Raw genomic sequence first — 21,500 nt, forward strand, 5'->3', positions numbered from 1 at the left:
AAACCCTGTCCAATTCTGGTCTGCTCAAACCACAACCCTGTCTAATTCTGGTCTGCTCAGGTCATAATGGCTGCTCAGTACGCCAGTTCTTATGCCCTACAGTGCATGGCCTTTCATCCAAGTCTGGAACTGAAGGCAAAACCCAGGAATTCAAGTATGCATCTCCTTAGCCTGGCTGCCTGGCAGCAGCCAGTGGGCAAGGAAGTTGGAGAGGCAGCATTTCTAAGCTAGCAGTGCGTTGGCTCTAAGTGGCAGAAACACTCAGGTCAAGCAGAGCCGGCTGTGGTGGTGCCTAAGGTTGGGTAAGCAGCTGAGAATCTAGAACACCAGACAATGGCATGGAGGGAATCTGAGGAGATGAACAGGATATGCCCAGTAGTAACAACCTATGCACATTCAGGATTTTTTTTTAATTGATACTCCCTAACTGTAAGGTAAAAAAGTTTTAGAAAAGGAAAGTAATGAAAATAAAATAATATGCATTTCAGTATGGGGATGCTGGGGTACAACCACAATAAAAGATAAAGTAGTTGAATATTTTTACTCAGATTCAGTGTGAATGAGGCACATACAAAAGTAGTCCAGTGTTCTGTATCCATGACTCCTGTACCATGTACACACTTACTATGGGTGACTTGTTTTGATAAAATGTTTTATAAAATGCCGTGACCAAAACAAAAACACAGTCTTCCTTCCACATACATGGTAGTTGCATACCTAGAAAACTCAGGATATATTGAATCAGTCAAAAATGTTTTCATATGTAAAATGTAGTCAGGGCCTAGGTGCACATAATTGTGTTTCACCTGCATGAACAACTCAGAGGACAAAACAACTGTGTAGGAAACAGTACCATTGGATGTGGGGACAGTCCTCACATTGCATGAAGTCTATTAGCTGTGGCTCCTGTTCAGGAAATACTAAGTGTCCCCCACCCCCCATCATAGTGATAACAAAACAGCACTAGCACAGATTTCCAAAATGTCCTGGCAGTGCCACTCTTCCTGACAATCACCTTTTAAACAACAAATGGAATAAATATTTATATATCTGTGTTTTTATCTGCATTTTGCAGAAGTTGCATTTAGAAACTTTGTCCATATTAGTACTTAGAGATGGATCATTGTAACATTGCAGAATTTTCTACTGCATCATTGTGCTGGGATTTATTTAGTTATTGATGGTCTTATTGACCTTTTTGGCTTCTGGTTATAAGTACTGCTGTAAAGATAATCCTTATATGTTAGTCTTTGTGCACGTACAACTCAAGAATAAATTCTGATAGTGAAAAGGTACATATATTTTTAAACTTTTATAAATATTACCAGTTACTCTCCAAATTATTGCCAAATGTATACATACCTACCAATGGCCTGTTTTCCCATCACTCTCCACCACTAGGTATTATGGAGAGTTTTATCCTAGCCAATTGTTCTTTAAAGATAAAAACAAGGAATTTTTAGTGTCCTATTTAAAGCCATTTTCAGATCATTTTGTATTTCCTAGTAGCCCTCAGCCTTGATTTGTCTTATTATATAGGACATTCATGTGGAAAAGAGATCGGACTTCCAGTGTTTTCTAGGGTAGAACAGGGCCATGATTGAAAGGCAGATCTAAGTTTTGGCTCTAAGAATATACAATACTTGCCACAACTCCTGCCATCCAGCAGTGGAATGACCTGCCTTGGGAGATAAGGAGCTCCCATCCCATACCTGAAAACTTTCAGTTTCAGGCAGAATGAACAACTGCCAAGGATGCTTGGGAAGAAATGCCTGAGTGTAGTGGAAATAGATACAAGGTTGATGCTTCCCCAAAAGTAGTACTTCGGCCAGTAGTGTATATAGGATGACTCTAGGTGCTACAGACTTTTTTAAAAAATTAATTAATGTATATTCACTTTTCTGTGTATCTACCATGTTGCTATATTACTAGCAAGACATATACCCTAAGGTGCTAAGGTAGTATTGCCAAAATTATAAATAAACTTCGGGCACTAATGTGCTTGATAACCTCTGAAGTCTCTTAAAAGTGAGATTTTCCAGTTCTAAATGTAATCTCAATACTACTGAATTTTCAAATAGTAAAAAGACTTCTCAGCCATAGATGAACATTAATTCTAAGCAATTCGGACACAAACCAAGTTGTAGTACTACACAGGATTTGAGTATTTGGTGCTTGGTGTACAAGACAAATCTCATAAAAATTTAGTTAAAATGAGAGCCAAGATCCCTAAGCCCCAGATAAAGACCCATCCTGAAATGATACACAAACACCCATACACAGCAAATTTTATAGTGGCCTCTCCCTTTACCCATTAGCACTTTCCAGAACCAGTCTTAGAGGAAGAGAATAGCAGGTTGTGTCTTCACGCAACCATGAAACCACCAGTCTACGATATTCAGAGGTGAATATTTATTGAGTTCATATATAAATTTTACATGATATCCGTGATGCTATAAACATAGGCACATTTTTTTTAACTCAAGGTACATTCAGAAATTACTCTCTGACCCCAGTCCACACCAATCCCCTCAAGATGGAATATCTAGTATTTGTAAAACGATGGCCAGAAAGGCCCTTAATTTATTTTAGGAGAATGCATTTTTCAGCATTTTAATTCCATCAATTGATAGAATTAACTAAATGCCTCTACCTGGGTGTTTTTAAAAGAGGTTTATGGTTTTTTTCTTCTAAGTTCAAGTCAGAAAAGTGATTGCTTCTATCTTCCTTTTGGCCTTCTTTAAATCCCTGGGATGCTTAGGGCTCACCTAACCACATCTAGCAACAAATGGGTGGCTTCCCACAAAGTACAGTTAAAATATCAGTCATTTGTATTGATTTGCCCTTAAAGGAAAAACGTGAATTTAATAATTCATTGATTCAAATAAACAGATTAAGCACAGAGCAGATCGGACAGAAACAAATTCCCCAAAACGACTCAATTGATTCACTGACCGTACCCAGGCATGATCCAGACGTATGACTGTGTGTCATTCACAACATTCATAACACACATCAAGACAAGATTAGAATCTACAGTGTAAAATCATTGTAATGTCCTGAATCCAGAACAAGGAAAATTGAGTATTTGAAATTGATTCATCATAGCCACTCTGATATGCTACACTTTAACTCTGAAGGAAGAAAAGATTCATATACATAATTCTCTTAGTAAAATTGTCTACTTCTTGCTAATACATTTTAAATCAGAAAATGTATTAATTTATTCAAATGTATTTTCTAAAATATAAATATTTAAATTAAGTTTTTATAAATGCAGAGAATGTAATTTGTTGACCCCCACCCAGATATTAATCAGTCTAAAACTTAACTGATGAAGAAATATTTGTAATTATGATCATTTTAATTTGTCTATAAATATAGAATAGGATCTTTGCAATTTAATTATGAGTAATTAACTCATACTTCATGTAGTACTGAGCACCTTAGATAACATATTGTTGAACTATTGTCATTAATATATGTATTTTAATGTTATTTACAATGCATAATTCTCTTGGATAGCAACATTCCAGTGACTTTGAAAATCTGTAATGAAAGAGTGCAGTATAATTTACAAATGCATCAAAGCTTTCCTACACTATTCAGGGTGGAACTTCACTCTTCAGAATTTTGAAATGGGAAACAACAACAACAAAATCAGTGGCTGTATTTTCCAAAGTGTTTTTTGTCTTGTCTTGTATTTTATTTTATTTAAGTAATCTCTACACGCAACATGGGGCTTGCACTCATGATCCTGAGATCAAGAGTTGCATGCTCTACTGATGGAGTCAGCCAGGCACCCCTGTTTTTGTTTTTTTAAGACACTTCCTTCAGAAGATGCTTTGTAAGTAAGTGTAGGAATGGTACATGGGATCCTCCCTTGAAGAATCACACGGTGTACCTTAAAGTCTTTGAGGAGACCCATAATCATCAATCTGTTTAACGTTTTTTTAATCTCAATATTTAACACATTTTTGATTGTCAAACCTCTTATTTTCAGTGCTCCTGCAAAACACCTCTCATTCCATGCCCTTTGCAACTAGTGTTATATGATACAAACTTTGGACACTGCTTTGTAATTCAATAAACATACATCTCAGTGGGCAAAATTACATTCCTTTAAAACCGGTTCACTTTTAAAAGCTCTTTGCATAGGTATGTGCTGAAAGACAATTCTGAAAAAACACACAGGTCGATTCCAGAGCCTGTTTAGGTAAAGTACATGGGAAATAAAGGGTTATGAATGCTTACAGAAACTCTAGAGCTTATTTTTAAGGTTTGAGGAAAGTGACTCCAAAATTCAATAATACGGGTATCTTTTTGGTGAATTTGCATTGAAAGGTAAAAATAAAAGCAATAAATCAGTATTATGCTCTATGTTTTCTGAAAATATTCTTGTAGAAAAATATCAGGTCATTATATTATTTCCCTGGAATTCCTAAGAGCTGTGGATGCTGTCAGAATTATATGAGGCTGCTCTATGACTGGTTCGAAAACGCATGCATACAAGCACAGGCAGGAACAAGGGTCCATAAATTGCTCAGTACTGCCACTGAACACCACAAAATGGGGATAATTAGTTAACCTCATGTGAGTTGTTTATATATATATATATATATATATATATATATATATGTTATATATATATGAGATATATATGCTACATATATATCTCAAATGACAATCTTTTAAAAAAATATCCGTAATTTGCTTTCTATAAGTAAGGCTATCACTCTTGGCTCTAAGATAACCACATCTTGGTGTGAGTGCAGCCCCCAGATTAATCACCTTTCGAGCACACTACGCTTCTGCACCGCAAAGCTTTGCAATATAAACAGTCTCCTTTGGCTCAGATTCCACCAGCCTACAGCTCAGATCAGTATCTGAGGCTGTATTTAATTCCTGCTCAGCATATGCTAATGAGAATACTTCAGAATCATTCTACATCATTGAAAGATAATTCATTAAGAAAAAAACTACAGCTGCTTCATACTTAAAGAACAGGTGGGTTTCCATTTGAAGCGCTGCTCGTTCCTTACCAGCAAAAGCCAATTCAATTAGAAGTAGGCAATAAATCACAATAAAACAAGGGATCACTGCTACTGGGGGCGAGAGAGGTGAAGATGTCCATTCCTCGTCCATTCAGCTCTTGCTTACCTGGGTGAACCAGTTGCCTAGAAACTGGTCTGATTACGATCTGCGCATGCTGTTCTAACGTTCACGATGTCCTTCATTGTCATTATTTCAGAGCTATGCTCTGACTTCCCTTCGCCCTCACCTCTACCCTTCCTGCTGCTGTTCTAAAAAGCCAGCTCTCTTCTGATATTCCTCCTGGTGTTTTCTTGGGGGTCCTCCCTTGTAGTTGGTGAAGCTGACAGAGAAGTTGGGGATAGTTCAGAGTACTCGAGATCTAAAGCTGACCGTGTGGCATGCCACATCTGGTGCGCTGCTCACGCCACATGGTGTCCGATGTCGCACCCCGGTAGCACAAAGGAGGTCACCCCTCTCTTCAGGCCACCAAGCCCAGCCTTGTGATCTTCGCAGACAGGAAGGAGTGAATGATGAAAACAATCGGCTTGGGGCAGGAATGAAGGTCCAGTTGCTGAAATTTAAAAAGAAGACAGTGTGAGAGATTTGAAAATTAATGCTTGATAACAGAAGAGCGATTTACACATCAAACAGATCTGTGCACTTCCTGCTTTTAAGTGTTAACTGGAGCAATTAAGGTTTTAAATCCTCGCCCCCCCCATGAGATTTAAAAAATAACTCTTTGAACTTATTTCTTACATCCCATATATTTTTTTTTCCAAAATAGGTTCTGTGAATTATATATACTAATAGCATAAATATTGATGTTGCCTTTCTTGGCCATCAAAACCATCTGTTTTTGGTATCACAATAGTGATATTATTTAGGTCGGGTGAGGTACAGCTTGAAGCAGGACTAAATTTCACATCTTCAAGATTCAGTTTGAGTCTTAGTTTTAACACTTAAAAAAAAAAAAACGCTTTTGAGAAGGACACCTGGGTGACTCAGTGGTTGAGCACCTGCCTTTGACTCAGGGCGTGATTCCGGGATCCTAGGATCCAGTCCCGCAGCGGCCTCCCCAACAGGGAGCCTGCTTCTCCCTCTGCCTATGTCTCTGCCTCTCTCTGTTGTCTCTCATGAATAAATAAATAAAATCTTAAAAAAAAAATAAAAATACTTTTGAGATATATAATCTTGGATAAGTCGATATTTTTCCCAGTCCTACCTCATCCACAGGGTAGTTAGAATATTAAATGAGATACTGTGTGTGAAAACTCTGAATTTGGAAGCCCCCTAGGTAAGCTGTGTCCCCAGAGTCCTATCCCCTTGGATTGTTGTGAGCATGTGCGTCATGCGCCTGTGAGGGCCCCTGCTAGAACTACCCTTCTCAGCATGTTCCTACCTTGGCCCAGCACACGACCAGAGCATAAGAGGTGCATTTTTATCACCTCACCTAAATCAGGAAAACTCGAGGGAGGACTTGTTCCCAATTGTCTCCTGCTGATGGCACTGTTGGGGGTCTTAACAACCTGAATGTATAACATCTAGCAAAGTTAGGGTTATATGTATCATGAACCTGTCACCGTGCTAAATGTTTCCTATATACCATCTTCTCTAATTTGCACTAAACCCCTGAGAGCTTATTGCTATTATCTGCATGCTTTATATTTTTTTTTAAGATTTTATTTATTTATTCATGAGAGGCAGAGACACAGGCAGAGGGAGAAGCAGGCTCCCTGCGGGGAGCCTGATGCAGGACTTGATCCTAGAACCCTGAGATCATGACCTGAGCCGAAGGCAGACGCAAAACCACTGAGCCACCCGGCATCCCTATCTGCATATTTTATGTGGGAAACTAAGATGTGAAGTTTGGAAACCTTCTGAGATCACGGATCTGACAGGGAAGAGTAAGTGTGGATTCAGAGGTAGGGCTCTGCGATGCCAGAGTCCGCGTGGAACCACCGTATCCTGTTTCACCGACACAAATGCAACTTTTGGAAGGCATCTTAAAGATGAGCTGCTTCACTCACTGCATTTTATGGACAGAGAATCTCAGATCCAAAGAAATAAAAGGACTTGCCCAAGACAATTGGTGAATTAGTTATAGACGCAGAAAGAGAACACGGGTCTCTTGAGCTTCGGTTTACTCCATTCCCTACAGCACATGTCTGCTCCCTTCCCCAGAAAGGGAGAGAAAAGGCCTGGCCTAAATCTTCCAAGTCAGGTTGTAATTACAAGCTTCAGAAAGGCTGAAATTTAGACATAAGTGATTTTCCTCACAGGCAAAAATAGCCTTGATTTGTCAAGCCATGGATAAGGCCAAGAGACTTTTTTACTTTTTTATTTATTTTTTTGCTAGGGAACAGTCACTTTTAGGAAATAGCACACAGTTGAGTGATTGCTAGAGCAGCACCTGAACTACAAGTATTCTTAGTAAAATGGACTTTCAAATCACTTGTTTTTTTTCCAAACTGGTGCTTCAGGCTGAACTTACTGATCGAAACACACAAATGACAGCAACAAATTCCTGTAAAATCCTGCAAATCCATCTTAAAGGTTAGGAAGGAACATAGCCAAAAACTGTTCTCAGTGAGTTCAGATCAGCGGTCAGGCACAGGGTGTTGACCTCATCCCCACTGCCAGGGGCACCCCCAGGGAGAAGTGGGGAGCTGGCTGGGCTGGTGGGGTCTCGCCATCCAGAACAGCGGGACCGCCATCCCCAGTGGGGACTCTGAAAGGAAGGCCTTCTGCTCTGAAGTGTGTCTCGGCCCTTCCCTTGGGTCAGCCCCTGCGTGGCCACCCTGAATGGTTTCCAGAGAAGTACCAGTCAGGTGTCACAGAGATCACGGGGGAGGCTGGAGGTGGGGGATGGGGTAGGGAAGGCCAGAAGAGGCACAGAAATTACTGGATCTTTAAAACTGAGGTTTACCGGAATGCCTGGGTGGCTTACTGGTCGAGCATCTGCCTTTGGCTCAGGGCCTGATCCCGGGGTCCTGGAATCGAGTCCCGCATTGGGCCCCCCATAGGGAGCCTGCTTCTCCCTCTGCCTGTGTCTCTGCCTCTCTCTCTCATGAATAAATAAATAAAATCTTAAAAATAATTGAGGTTTACCTCTGCATTTTTTATATTTCCCCATCCCTGTTATCAAGCAGAAGCCGGTAATTATTTCTTGACTAACCAGTGACTGGGAAGCACCCACACAGAGCCTAGTTATTACAAAATCAAGGTCCTCATAAACGTTCTACATTTGACAGCTTAAATGAAATGCTAGGTCTTTCTGAGAATGTAACAACTACAGGTGCTAGAAAGAACAAGCAATTCTCACTCTTCTGTGGAAGAGAATATACTTTTTTTTATTGTAATAGGCAGTAAGGATCACAGGAAATTGTGAATTTAAACACACTGGCTATTTGCATATTATTGATAGAAGTATAAAAGTTACTTTAACTGGCAAATCTATTCATTTTGTTCGGCATTATTCTCCATTAGCAAGAAACTTCTGGGCTCTTGTCTGGCCTTCCCTCCACGTGGGTATTGCTGACCAAGTTTCTCTGTTTCCTGCTGCCCCTTCCACTCTGCTCCTGGCTCCGCCCCTCCACTGTGCTCCCCATGTGCTGAGCTCCCCGGAGCCCTCCCAGGTGGCCGGTCCTGCTCAGCTTACACCCCTGCCCCCCAACACCCACACACCAGCACAATGCCGAGGTTAGATTAGATGCTGGATGCTTTTAAAAAATGGTGCATTTTGAAGCTGGTGGATCCTATTTGATAAGCATTTAATGGTGACTTTGTAAAAGTTTCCTTGATTCAAAAATGTAATCGTACGCTGGTGGAAAATGAGACCAAAGTAAGGAACTTTGGGATAACTGGATCCAGTCATAGTTTCTCAAGGATCCTTAAAGACACGAACCTGCAAATACTCTGTAAATAGTCAACAGCTAAATAAATAATAAGGCAGTGTTTTGTTTGCAAGTCATCACAGACGTGTTGCCCAATGGAAAATAGATGAATTCATGCTATCTACAGAAATACACTTACAATCTCTCCATCTTTGCCTCCAAAATCTAAGTACAGCATCCTGATTCCATCATCTGAAGACATTTTCAGCTTCTCATAGGGAGACTGTATGATGGTCTTGGGAAAGGCACCCTCCTGCGGTTCAGTGGTAATAGAAAATCCATTCTCATAATGTACGGTCAAGCGGCACTCCTGGTTTTTGTAGGTGCAAGCTGAAGGGGAGAGAGCAGAGACAGCAGGAGGAAGAGCGCGCTCCGGCCCTTCTCCCAGGCACGCACTTACCTCGCAAGTCTCCTCAATTCCAGGGCCAGCCGCACGTTTCCTCTCAAGTTGAAAACTAATCGTTGCTCATGAAAATATTCTCCTTGGACGGATTTTGATATTGTGATCTAACTTGTTCCATGAAACCAAGGGAAATAAGCTGAAAGAACTCCTTTTGCTGGGACTTACTGAATTTTATCCAGGCCCCAGCCTTATCTGACCTTCTGAGAGCACACAGGTAGGCAGGTGTGCTTGCCTTCCACTGGCCTTGTCATCATCATCACACACACATACACGCGTGCACACATACCCCACTGCCGTGCCCACTACCTGGTGCAAGAAGTGAACCTTCCTCCATTCCATCACCCATGGTAATAAATATAACACACCTATGAAGGTGGGAGTGAGTAGCTTAAAATAATCCCATTTTTTTAAAAAAAATGTCAAAACTCATTTTATAGATAGAAATGAGTGTTTTAAAACTTTCCCTAATGATCTGAACGTGGGTCCTGGGGAGCTGGGTTGCAGAAAGATATCAGACGTGGCTCCTTCCGTGCGGAATGCTGTTTCCCGTCTCTACCCGGTGTGACCCTCAGGAACCTCTCAGGTGGTGGTCACAAAGTACCCTCTGATCCAAAGGAACAAATAGAACCTCTTGATCAGGACAGGCACCAGCTTTTATCTGTGGTCCTCAGTGCGTCTAGGAAAGGATATCAGCACTCGAAACTTACAAGCTGGACGGGGGGCTGCCCCAGAGTCCTAGTTCCTATTTAGGAAGACTTGTGAACGTTCAAACCTGTGATCAAAGAGCTCTGAGAAGGTTATTAAGTCTCAGATTGGATTTTTTTGCCTCACAGAACACCGCATTTAAGAGACCCCAGCAAGTAAATTGGCTCAGACCTTCAAATACAGCTGAAAGCTCTTTAGGGAAACCAGGACATTTTCTTGGCTGGGAATGGGGGTGCGGAGGGCCAAGAGTAAGGGCATCGTGACCGCTCTATCCCATCACTAGCTCTGCTTGGCTTTATAAACCAAGCTGAATTTCACCTTACCCCAAACTTCTGGAGCAGGACCTTAGCTTAGGTGAAAAAAAGCAAAGCTCAGACAGGTGAGATGTGTCACAATTTAGGTGGCTTAGAATTCAAAGTTCAAGTTCTTTCCACCTTGTGCCAAGTATCTTCCTCAGACTCTGGCAGTCAGGATACAGAGGGACGTGGAGAGGGATCTTAGCAGAGAGTCAGGAGTAATAACTGTGGTGGTGGTGGGGGGCTTCAGAGTTTGGGGGAAGGGACAGGGGACTGCTCACAGAATGAGGTGGCTTTTAATTGAAGCTCTGGCTAAAACTGTACCCCTTCCTCCGACTTCCCACAGGCACCTCTCAATTTGTAACTGAGGGTTGATTTTTCCCAAAAGTGCACTACGCCCTCGAATAGATTTCTGAGTCCTCCTGAGCAGAGCCCCTGCATCAATCTCATCTTCTCAGGAGGTCCGCAGATCCCCGCCATCCCCACAGGCCCAGGATGGCCAAAGACGGTGGCATGGGTGTCATTCTGCTTCTCATCTTGGATCTTGTTTTTGACACTCTTTACACTTTTATTATCTGGAGAATAAGTGGGCAAATGAGCTTTAAACCTGATTTTCTTTTTCCTTCCTCTATATTTGAATTTCCTTTTCCTTCCTCTATATTTGAACTTGAATTTTCTATAGTTCCTCTATATTTAAAGAGGTAGAGAGGGGGAGAGGGAGAAGGAGAGAGAATCGCAACTTCCTCAAACTCTGCCCTCAGATATTCTGAATCAGCCAATTGTGCTTACTTTCAATTCTAGTTGACCTCAGATGGTGTTCGTGGCCTTTATATAATGGGATTGGTTATCTGATGGATGTTCTCAATCCACACGGGACAAATCGAACACATTAGCAAGTTAATTGAAGCTCTGATGAAAACATAAGGCCCGTTCCCCCAACTCCCTGAAGGCATCTTTCAATTTGTAACTGGGTTGCACCTGTGGTCATTCCAGAATTTCTTCTCTCCCACCCTCCCCACCCCCCCACCCCCCCCACCCCCCGCCCAACTCACTGCACACGGTGTTTTGTTATTTCCTTTGGCTGGTCTACCAACAGCCTCATGGCTTTCCACGTAGAGTTCAGCTTTTTGAGTGAGAAAGATTTTAGAAAATCTGTGGAATGTAAACGAAACCAAATCCCCTCGGCCATCTCCGTTCTTTCCTAGAACACTCCTGAATTTGTTGCAAGAAGTGTGAACTTCTCCGGTATTTACAGATATGACTTCAGAAGTCCAGTTTTCTGGTTTTTCCAACTCTCAGATCCCAAACTCTAGTTTTTCTTGCTATACAGATTCAGCATGGAAAAAGAAAACAGCTTTTTTTTTTTGATACCCTCAAAAGGTTTCCAGCAATGATGGAAAATAGTAGGGAGCTCCAACCAGTTTCAGGGTAATTACAAAATAGACACAGATTTTATGGGAGTTGCTGCAGCAGAAATTCTATAAAATATCTGGTTTTTCATGTTTGCATGAGTAGAGGAAATGTGGAGAAAGCCTACTACACAGGGATGTGTCTCCCATCTTTTAGACTCTTTTAGACCACCCCTGAGTGCCAGGGGATGTTGCTCCCTGGTGCGGTGCTGCTCCCAGGGGGCTCCGTGGCCCAGCATCAGCACCACCCGGGATGTTATTAGGTACGCGTTCTCAGGCCCCAGCCCCAAATGGCTGAATCACCTTACCAATCTCTGGGGGGTGGAGGTCAGCAATCTGAGGCTTTTACGAATAAAACAAAAAGAATTTTATTTCCATTATTGTTGTTAGTGTGGCTAATGTTTGGAAACACTGTACCTAAGATGTCTTGTGGGAAATCTGTTTCTCTAGGGCAGAGCTAGACAACAGGATGCTGTGCCATGATGAAAGTGTCCCAGATTTGCACCATCCAACATGGTAGCCATTAGGCAGGCTCACATGGTGACTGAGCCCTGGAAATGTAGCTGGTGTGACTGAGTAATTCATTTAATTTTAATTAAGTTGCATTTAAATGGCCACACATGACCAGAAGCTAGAATACTGGACAGCACATGTCTGGAGAAATAATTACAAGAGTAACAACTAATAACAGGCAGTGAGCACTTACTATGTGTCAAGCACTGTGCTAGGAGCTTTACATGGATTATTTCTCTTAATTCTTGACAACTCTGTGAGGTGGGTACTGTTATTGCCTTCTTTGTACAGATGAAGAAAATAAGAGATGAAACTAAGAGTTAAGTAAGAGATTAAGAGGGGCACCTAGGTGGCTCAGTGGTTTTGCATCTGCCTTAGGCTCAGGTCATGATCTCAGGGTTCTAGGATCGAGTCCCGCCATCAGGCTCCCCAGAGGGAGCCTGCTTCTCCCCCTGCCTATGTCTCTGCCTCTCTCTGTGTCTCTCATGAGTAAATAAATAAATAAAATCTTTAAAAAAGAGAGAGAGAGAGAGAGAGAGAGAGAGAGAGAGAGAGAGGGCAGCCCGGGGGCCTCAGTGGTTTAGCGCAGCCTTTGGCCCAGGGTGTGATCCTGGAGACCTAGGATCGAGTCCCACGTCAGGCTCCCTGCATGGAGCCTGCTTCTCCCTCTGCCTGTGTCTCTGCCTCTCTCTCTCTCTCTCTCTCATGAATAAATAAATAAAATCTTTTTTTTTTAAAAAAAAGAGAGAGATTAGGAAAGAAATGGGACTGGAATTTGAATCCAGGCCTTTCTGACTTAAATTCCACAATGTGGCTATTACCTTATTCCTCATATAGAGGAAATGAAAGAACAGGCAATAAAACATGATAGTAGAGGGTGAACAGAGGGTATGCAAAGACACAACCCTGTGGGACTCAAAGTTGAATTTACTGGAAGACTGTTGTTGAGGATACCAGCTACTCTGTGGCATACGCCCTCTTTATGGGTGACCCCAGGAGACCTGGAAGAGAGGTCGATTTTAGATCTCAGAATCAGGAGCAACAGCATTATGAACACTGTCACCTGTACATTGTGTTGGCTGCTGAAAATCACTGGGTTAATATAATATGGAATCCACCTTAGCAAATGTACAAGATTTTATTTTATTTATTTTTTAAAGATTGCTTGATTGATTTTAAAGAGGTAGAGAGGGGGAGAGGGAGAAGGAGAGAGAATCTCAAGCAGATTCTAAGCTCAGCACACAGCCTGACATAGAACTCAATTTCATGACCTCAAGTCACGACCTGAGCCAAAACCAGGAGTTGATGCTTAACCAACTAAGCCACCTAGGTGCCTGATGGACAAGATTTTATAGCATATACTTTATTTATTCATGCTACCTGAGATTCACATTAGTTTCCAGTCTCTAATTTTACCTTTGCCCAATTAAAAAATTAACTTATCTCTATATATTTACATATAGATGCATTTATATCTGTCACCTATCAACCACCTTTCTTTTCTTTTTTCTTTTCTTTTTTTCTTTCTTTCTTTTTCTTTAATTAACCACCTTTCCATCCAGCCATCTGATTTGGAGAGTGGCATGAAAATTATTCATCGTAGTTGCCTGAACAGAATGAGTGTCTTTCGACCAGTGGTACAGCAGTGAGATCCATGTCTCTGTAGACGCTAGAGTCAATAAATGTCTTTCAATGTCTTTCAAATGACACAACCTAGTGTTAAAGTCAGTTCTGTTATTTATTAGTTGTGTGATCTTGGACAAGCTACTTAACCTTTCTTAAGGATTTGCTTTCAGATTTGGTAAAATCAGATTGGCAAGGGAACTGTGAGGATTAGAAGAGATAAGGCAATGAATGGTTTGTGACCTGAGATGCACACACACACACACACACACACACACACACACACACCCTTGAATCCAAAATTCCACAAAGCTAAGCAATGTTTACACTGATATTTGTATTCCATTTAATTTTTTAAATGTTGGTCTTGCCTTGACTCATTGACTTCTGGACCCATAATAGGGTTGTCTCTCATAGTGTGGAAAACACTGAGAGAGATAACACATGAAATACCTGGCACATCATGAGGATACGCAATAAATAGGACAGTATAGAAGGGTTCTTCCTTCTATACACATGTGATCCATATAAATAATCCATGTAAATCCCATTTCCCCCACTGATTAGTCCTTTCTTACAGCTCTGCATGAACGTGGCTGCACACACCTCGTGCTCCTTCCATCCTGCCTCAGTTTCAACATTCATACCAGGGGCAGGGATCACTGGTGGCTCTTCCCAAGGCTCCGTCCTTTGCTGTTGAATCCCACTGGATGCCTCTGTTTCCTGCCTTTTTTTTTTTTTTCACAAACTGTTTCCCCAGTTTTCTGACCAAGAACTTTATTATGTGATAAATTTCTCAGAGTCAGTCTCTGCTGTTTGTTTATAACAAGAACCCTACTAGTGTGTACCTCAAAACTCATGCTCCCAGGAAGCTGCAGGTAAGAAAATGACATCTGACTCTCCAAATTACCAACTTTTCTTGAATGGAGATGGGAACAGGCTTACACTGGAGTAGGGCCTACAGTGCCCTAATTTGGAGGAACTGAAGTTCACTTCTAGAATTCTACACAGCCCAGAAGGCCAATAACGGAAACGACCTTGAGGCTGAGGTGGAGGAGAGGGCATGTTGGTCCCATGAGAGCCAGGGGCGCCTACCTGTGGTGACTTCAGTGACCAGCTCAGCCGAGTTGTGGCAGCCCTGCACTATGCTCCTCGTCCAGTGAGACAGGTCCCTGCTGGTCTCAGCCCTAAAGAGGTGTGTTTCGATCCCCTGCCTGGTGCCCGTCCGGGTAGCAAAAGACAGATCTGCACCAGCCTGGGGCGATCCTTTGCCTGGACCTGAATGGACCAGCCTGTTGAGAGAGAGAGAGAGAGAGAGAGAGAGAGAGAGAGAGAAAGAGAGAGAAAATCATCAAACTGGAAATTGCAGTGTTCACCTGACTTGTCACCTGAGAAAGGCTCCCATATGGGTGATTTGCTGTTTTCCGCCCTAGACCTGAAGGGTCTGCTCCAGCCTCATCGTCCCTATGCTTTCTCTGCCTCCTGCTCAGCCGGTTCCTCCATCTGCTTGGTGGGACTTATATTTGCCCGGAAACTGCGTCTGGTGCAGAGAAGCTGAATGACAGCCCTTTAATGAGGCAAACTCAACTATCTTTATGCGGCCAAAAAGAGAATTAAGAAAATGCAAAAGAGGGACCCCTGGGTGGCTCAGCGGTTGAGCACCTGCCTTTGGCTCAAGGCGTGACCCCGGGGTCCCGGGATCAAGTCCCACATCGAGCTCCTTGCATGGAGCCTGCTTCTCCCTCTGCCTGTGTCTCTGCCTCTCTCTCTGTGTCTCTCATGAATAAATAGATAACATCTTAAAAAAAAAGAAGAAATGCAAAAGAGAACAATTTAAATGGCATATAAATCCTTCCCTCTTCAGCCCATTCCTGGGCTTGTGTATACCCCAGCATGAGCACGACCCTGGGTCCTGGGCTAGCTTTCATTCCCCGGGGTTCCTGGGGTTGGGAGCACCTGGCTGCGCCCAATGTCCTCGGGGTCCGCATCTGCCAAGCCCCCAGCGTCCAAGGGCAAGTGGACCAGGACCACCAGGAGCATCTGTGTGCCTGTGTTCGAGCCCCCCCCCACCAAGGGTGATGCTGCGCTTCCCAGGATCAGAAGATGATCCCACTTTATGGGGGATATCAGGGATTTCCAAGAGTGATTTTTCCCACAGGATTGTCACTCTGACTTTAAAACACAGCCCCAGCCTAAAATGTGCCTCTAAGTACATTCTGAAAGGCCAGATGGAAAAAACAAGGACTCTCAGCCTCTGAGCAGTCACTGGCTCCTACTTGTCACTTGTAGCCCTTTAAGCCCCAGGATGGCTTCTCCGGAGAGTCTGCCCTGGGCCCAGGTCACCATCCTGGGATTCTGGGATGCTCCTCAGGGAGCCTGCTTCTCCCTCTCCCACCCCTCCTCCCTCTGCCCCTCCCCCTGCTCCTGTGCTCTCTCTCAAATAAATAAATAAATAAATAAATAAATAAATAAATAATCTTTTTAAAAATAAATAAAAAATAAACCCCTGGATCTTTCCTGCTCTCCCCTGTTCCTTGATATTTCAACCTCCCTTTGGGAGAAGTGCTCCTATCAATCATTTGCAGGCTAGTGCGTGTATAATTTAGTAAATGTTACTTCTGCCCAGGATATTTGCACTTTCAGCCTTATCTTTTAATACAGAAAGAGACACACTACCATTTGTTAGAGAAATTCCAGGTGTCTCTTCACCTGGTGGACGGGAGAGGGACCTTCTTAGGCAAAGCGCTTATTCCCTCTAGCTTGAAAATTGCACAAAGGAAATCCAAAAGCTTATTTTTCTCTTGTGAACTTAAATATTGGAGAGCAAAACTACTGGTGAAATTAAACATTGTACCCTGTTGAATTTCTAGCAATGAGCTTGTTGTATAACTCTGAGGAGCTTTCTTTTACTCAAAGCTGACACTGGTTGGAGGAATGGTTTGCAATGCCTACTTGAAGAAAAAGGTTCATTGAAAAGCATTTCGGTTGTAAAATTCTTGGAAGATACAGAGATATTCCCAAAGATAATGAATATTAATGCCTGGGTGGCTCAGTGGTTGAGCATCTGCCTTTGGCTCAGTGCATGGTCCTGGGGTCCTGAGATCGAGTCTCGCATTGGGTTTCCCGCAGGGAGCCTGCTTCTCCCCCTGCCTATGTCTCTGTCTTTTTCTCTGTGCCTCTCATGAATAAATAAATAAAATCTTTAAAAAAATACATGAAACTGTCCATGCCCAGCATAGACCTAGCATACAGTTTGTACTAAGTATTATTTCCATATCCCTTCCATACCCCTGGTGCCGCTACCCTTGGGTTCCTTATTTTAAAAAAGCAATTCCTGCCTCCCGTCCTTGGGGTTCAATATAATAAAATACATAAAACACATAATTCAGTGTTTAGTGATCATAAGAAGCATCCAGGAAACATTAGTTCCCTTATGCCTTCCCTAGCCTGATATGTTCTCACTTTCCATCTCTAACTTCCCGTCAAGGGGACGTCAACTCTGTCACAATCCAGGGCCAGCAGAAATGTAACACAGAGGCCCAACTGGAAGGAGAAAAAGATGTACCATCCTCGTGGAGAATGCCACTGTTTTGTGAATTTCCTACCAATGTTAATTTTTCTCCAGAGACATTATAAAATCGAAACCAACAATAACTGGAAAATGCAATTTGTTGGAAAATTTGCACTTGGCAGATCTGGGTATAGGAATAATATTATTAACCAAGTGTAACAAGGTATGAGAAAGGCCTGTGTCTAGCTGATGGATACAGGGCACAGGGAGCAGGGAGTCCAGGATGAAGAAATACAGGGTGTTGCAGGAAGTAACAATGAGAAAAGAGCCATTGGAGGTAGGACTCCTGCTGTGCTTTGTTATTCATCTCATCACCAAATTTCATTCATTGAAAAGAAAAGGGAAGAGGAGAAATTGATTTTTCCAGTAATCAAGCGTGAATTACCTAATATCTATATTAAAGAACAAGTTGATTTGCTATCAGAAGAATAGCAGACATGAATAATGCATTCTTTTGAATACATCAGTATTGGTTAATGAAACGTGTAGAGCTGTATGTAAACAATCAGATAAAGCAAATTGTCTTTTCCAGTACCTAATGTGAATACTGGTAACAAAAAGATACTTTTTCAGATTAAAATCAAGTGAACTACAGGGGCTCCTGGGTGGCACAGTCCAGTAAGGGTCTGACTTTCAGACCACAGTCTGGTTTCAGGTCAAGTCATGATCTTGAGGTCCTGGGATGGAGCACCGCATCAGACTCTGTGCTCAGCAGGGCCTCTGCTTGGGTTTCTCTCTCCTTCTCCCTCTGCCCCTCTATGCCCTCCCCCTTTCTCTCTCAAATAAATCAGTTTTTTTAAAAAACACCAAGTGAGGGACGCCTGGGTGGCTCAATGGTTGAGTGTCTGCCTTTGGCTCAGAAGTGATCCTGGGGTCCTGGGATTGAGTTCTGCATCAGGCTCCCTGCGAGGAGCCTGCTTCTCCTTCCTATATCTCTGCCTCTCTCTGAGTGTCTGTCATGAATAAATAAATAAAAACTTAAAAAAAAAACAAGTGAACTACACTGAATATCCACATGATGCATATGAGTACACTCCTCTGGGTGTAGTATTAGACAGACTTTGCAAATTATCTTATAAATACATATAGCAAATGTGGCAAAATGTATATAGATCTACTAAAAATCTCTATGCAATTCAACTATATAAAACAAAAACTTTGAAACAAATCCGTTAATATTAAAATTTTCACTAAACAACAATACTTTAAATGTAAAGATTTGCTTTAAAAGGCTACAAGACTGGAATGAAGTCAAATCTCCACGTTAATTCTTAGAATCGGATCTTCCATTCCACTGAAAAATATACACATTCCGACTCAGAATACATGTTTAGTTTGTCCTTTGTTTAACATTAGTGTTAATTTAGGCTTGGAATACCAGATGAGCTCCTCTAAGTCCTCTTGTATGTGCTTATGTCTGGGTTATCCTAAATTGTCCTCATCTAGCTTTTCAACTTAACACCTGCAGTGGAATAGCCTTTCTCAATATGAAGCTAACTGAGCCTTGTGGGATGAAACCTCCACCTGTGGCCTCATTAATCCCTTGCACGAACCAACTGGCCTCTAACAGATGAGACAGGAGATATGCTGAGACCTTCCAGTTGAAGTTACAGGACTGTTTTGGATTCAGGGGTGCTCCGAGGGGCCCTAGAGGAGCTTCCTGCTCTGTTCAAGTCTTTTCTCTACTTCCAAATGATCACCAAAAAAAGTCACTAAGGCATTCATTCATTCATTCATTCAATAAAGATTTTGCCATTCACCAACTGGTATATCCTACAAACACTTATGGAACACTGTTATGGACTGAACTGTGTCCCCCTAAAATTCCTAAGTTAAAGTCTTGACCACCAGTGATAACTGTATTTGGAAATAGGGTCTATAATGAGGTAATAAAGGTTAAATGAAGGCATAAGGGTGGGGCCTTAACCAACAGGATGGTGCCCTTATAAGAAAAAGAAAGAGATGTTGGAGATCTCTCTCCTTCTACACACACAGACTGGAAAGGCCAGGCGAGGATAGAGTTAGAAGGCAGCCATCTATAAGCTAGAAAGAAAACCCTCACTAGAAGTCAACCCTGATGGTACCTTGATCTTGGACTTCTAGTCTCCCGGAATATGAGAAAATAAATTTTTGTTGCTTATGCCACCTGCTTTATAGTATTTTGTCAGGCATAGCCAACTAATAAAAGCACCTGTTCTATGCAAACCCAAGGTGAGGCATGGCGTGAGTAGAAAAGATGTGGCCCAAACCTTAAGGAGATGCAGTTCAAGAGGAGAAATACCCTTTTCCCCTCTGATTCCCACAGACTCTTCACTCCAGGTTCGTCCCTGTTCTTGGGAGGCTCACTTCTATAAAATGGAAGAACGAATATGGAAATATGGCAGATGACAAGTAGAAGAGATGGATGGGTGGAGAATTACTCCTCTTCATTGAGGCAATCTGGTTATTTTGGGGGTCTTTCTCCAGAGGGTGAACCTGAACCTGGAGGGAAAGCCGTTCCATCACAGTAATGCAGACCAGTGGATTCTGGCACAGGACAAAGAGGAACCCTACAGTTATCAACATATTTGTCATTTCATTCTTATCAAAATGTTGAAAATAATAGATTTCTTTGTTCTTTATATCATCCCCAACTAATTGCTTTTGATTGTCAATAATAGTAAGTTGGGGACGACAATACATAGAGATGTGGACGTGAACCGCTCTGCCATCTTCAGAAGTCCGAACAGGGACTTGGTTGTTTGATAAATCGTGGCATTTCGAAAATGAGACAAGGCCATTAGACAATGTAAGGCAAGGGAAGACTTTTTAGTTACATGACTGCTACAAGGAAGAAACAGAGAAAAGAGTGGCACGATTACATTTATAATGTTCTGTGAAATCTTTCTCCTGAGATGAATTTGTATTGGCACATTTCCAACATCAACCAATAAAATAATATTGGATATACAATACTGGATACTGTATTGTCCGACTGTTCACGGAGCATCGCCACTCAGGACTCATAGTCACCTCGGATTAACAGAAGCTAAAGCAAAATTGCATAAGTAAGTTCCTTAGTATCTTAAGAACCCAATACCTGGGTTCCAAATTAAGTAACAACAGGACCACGAGGATCATGTCCACTGCAAAGGACAGGAAGTTTTCACCAGAAGTCAAACCACTACTCAAAAGAAACCTTCATTTAGATGGGAGGTTGACGGTCCACACAAGGGAAGGTTTTCTAATAATGGAAAAGACAACATGAGTCGCAATCTCTAGATGTCTATGGTGTGTGAAGATAAGGCAGAGGCAGCTCGCATCTCCAGGCCAGTAGTGATATAGATGGATGGCTGAAAGAAAATATGATTTGAGAATTCTTGCTTTGCTGCTTTTATGAAAAAAATGTTTTTGAGATGTGAGGAGGAAGGAGCGGTGGGAGCCCAGAAGGAAGTGGCATTTGGGAAGAAAGTACCCTGATGTTTCAAATGAACTCAAGTTCTTGTGTGAAGAATCCACACCAAGGTAGCAGAGGGGCTTAAGTGCTACATAAGTGAAACTCTGGGGGGAGGGGGATCTTTGGGAAATCTAGGAGAACAAATCAGCAGTTCAAAGACAGAAAAAGTGAAAATTATATCCTGATTTTCAAAACAAAGAATAAAGTCAATTCTTTGATCTTGTTCCCAGGCCAAATTCAGTAATTTTTTTAAATTTTTTAATTTATTATTATTATTATTATTATTATTTTAGTAATGGTTTTTTTTTTAAGGCATCACCTTTTCTTTTTTTTCACTTTGGAAAATAGGAAATAGGAGTTCACAAGGTCCTGTGTGACTTCCTTACATCAACTGTTTCATCCAGAAACCAGATTACTAGAAAAGGAATAGATTAAGTGAATATTCAGGAAAAAATTACTGACAGAGTTTTCTTTAATATTCATTTGGACTTAAAAGGAGTAAGTGTTGGATACAAAGCTTATCAGTTAGATGAGTCCTATGTGAAGTGGTCAGAGCCATGATGAATCAATTTAATTAGGAATGGAGGTAGAGGCCTCCGACCTGCCCTGTTGAACAC

At 41.9% G+C, this 21,500-nt stretch overlaps 1 protein-coding gene across 2 annotated transcripts in view; it reads right to left on the reverse strand.

The window, feature by feature from the left end:
- Positions 1-2,390: 2,390 nt before the first annotated feature.
- Positions 2,391-21,500, reverse strand: part of SNTB1 (syntrophin beta 1) — a 234,257-nt gene continuing 215,147 nt past the window's right edge. For both annotated transcript variants that reach the window (XM_055313935.1, XM_055313936.1), the window contains exons 6-8: positions 14,972-15,168; positions 9,067-9,257; positions 2,391-5,605 (exon numbers count right to left, since the gene is read on the reverse strand). In XM_055313935.1, coding sequence (XP_055169910.1) covers positions 5,513-5,605; positions 9,067-9,257; positions 14,972-15,168 — 481 coding nt within the window. In that variant the 3' untranslated portion in view covers positions 2,391-5,512. The remainder of the gene's footprint in view (positions 5,606-9,066; positions 9,258-14,971; positions 15,169-21,500) is intronic.

Source organism: Nyctereutes procyonoides, unplaced genomic scaffold (assembly GCF_905146905.1).
Source record: "Nyctereutes procyonoides isolate TBG_1078 unplaced genomic scaffold, NYPRO_anot_genome, whole genome shotgun sequence".
In the NCBI taxonomy this organism is placed as follows: domain Eukaryota; kingdom Metazoa; phylum Chordata; class Mammalia; order Carnivora; family Canidae; genus Nyctereutes; species Nyctereutes procyonoides.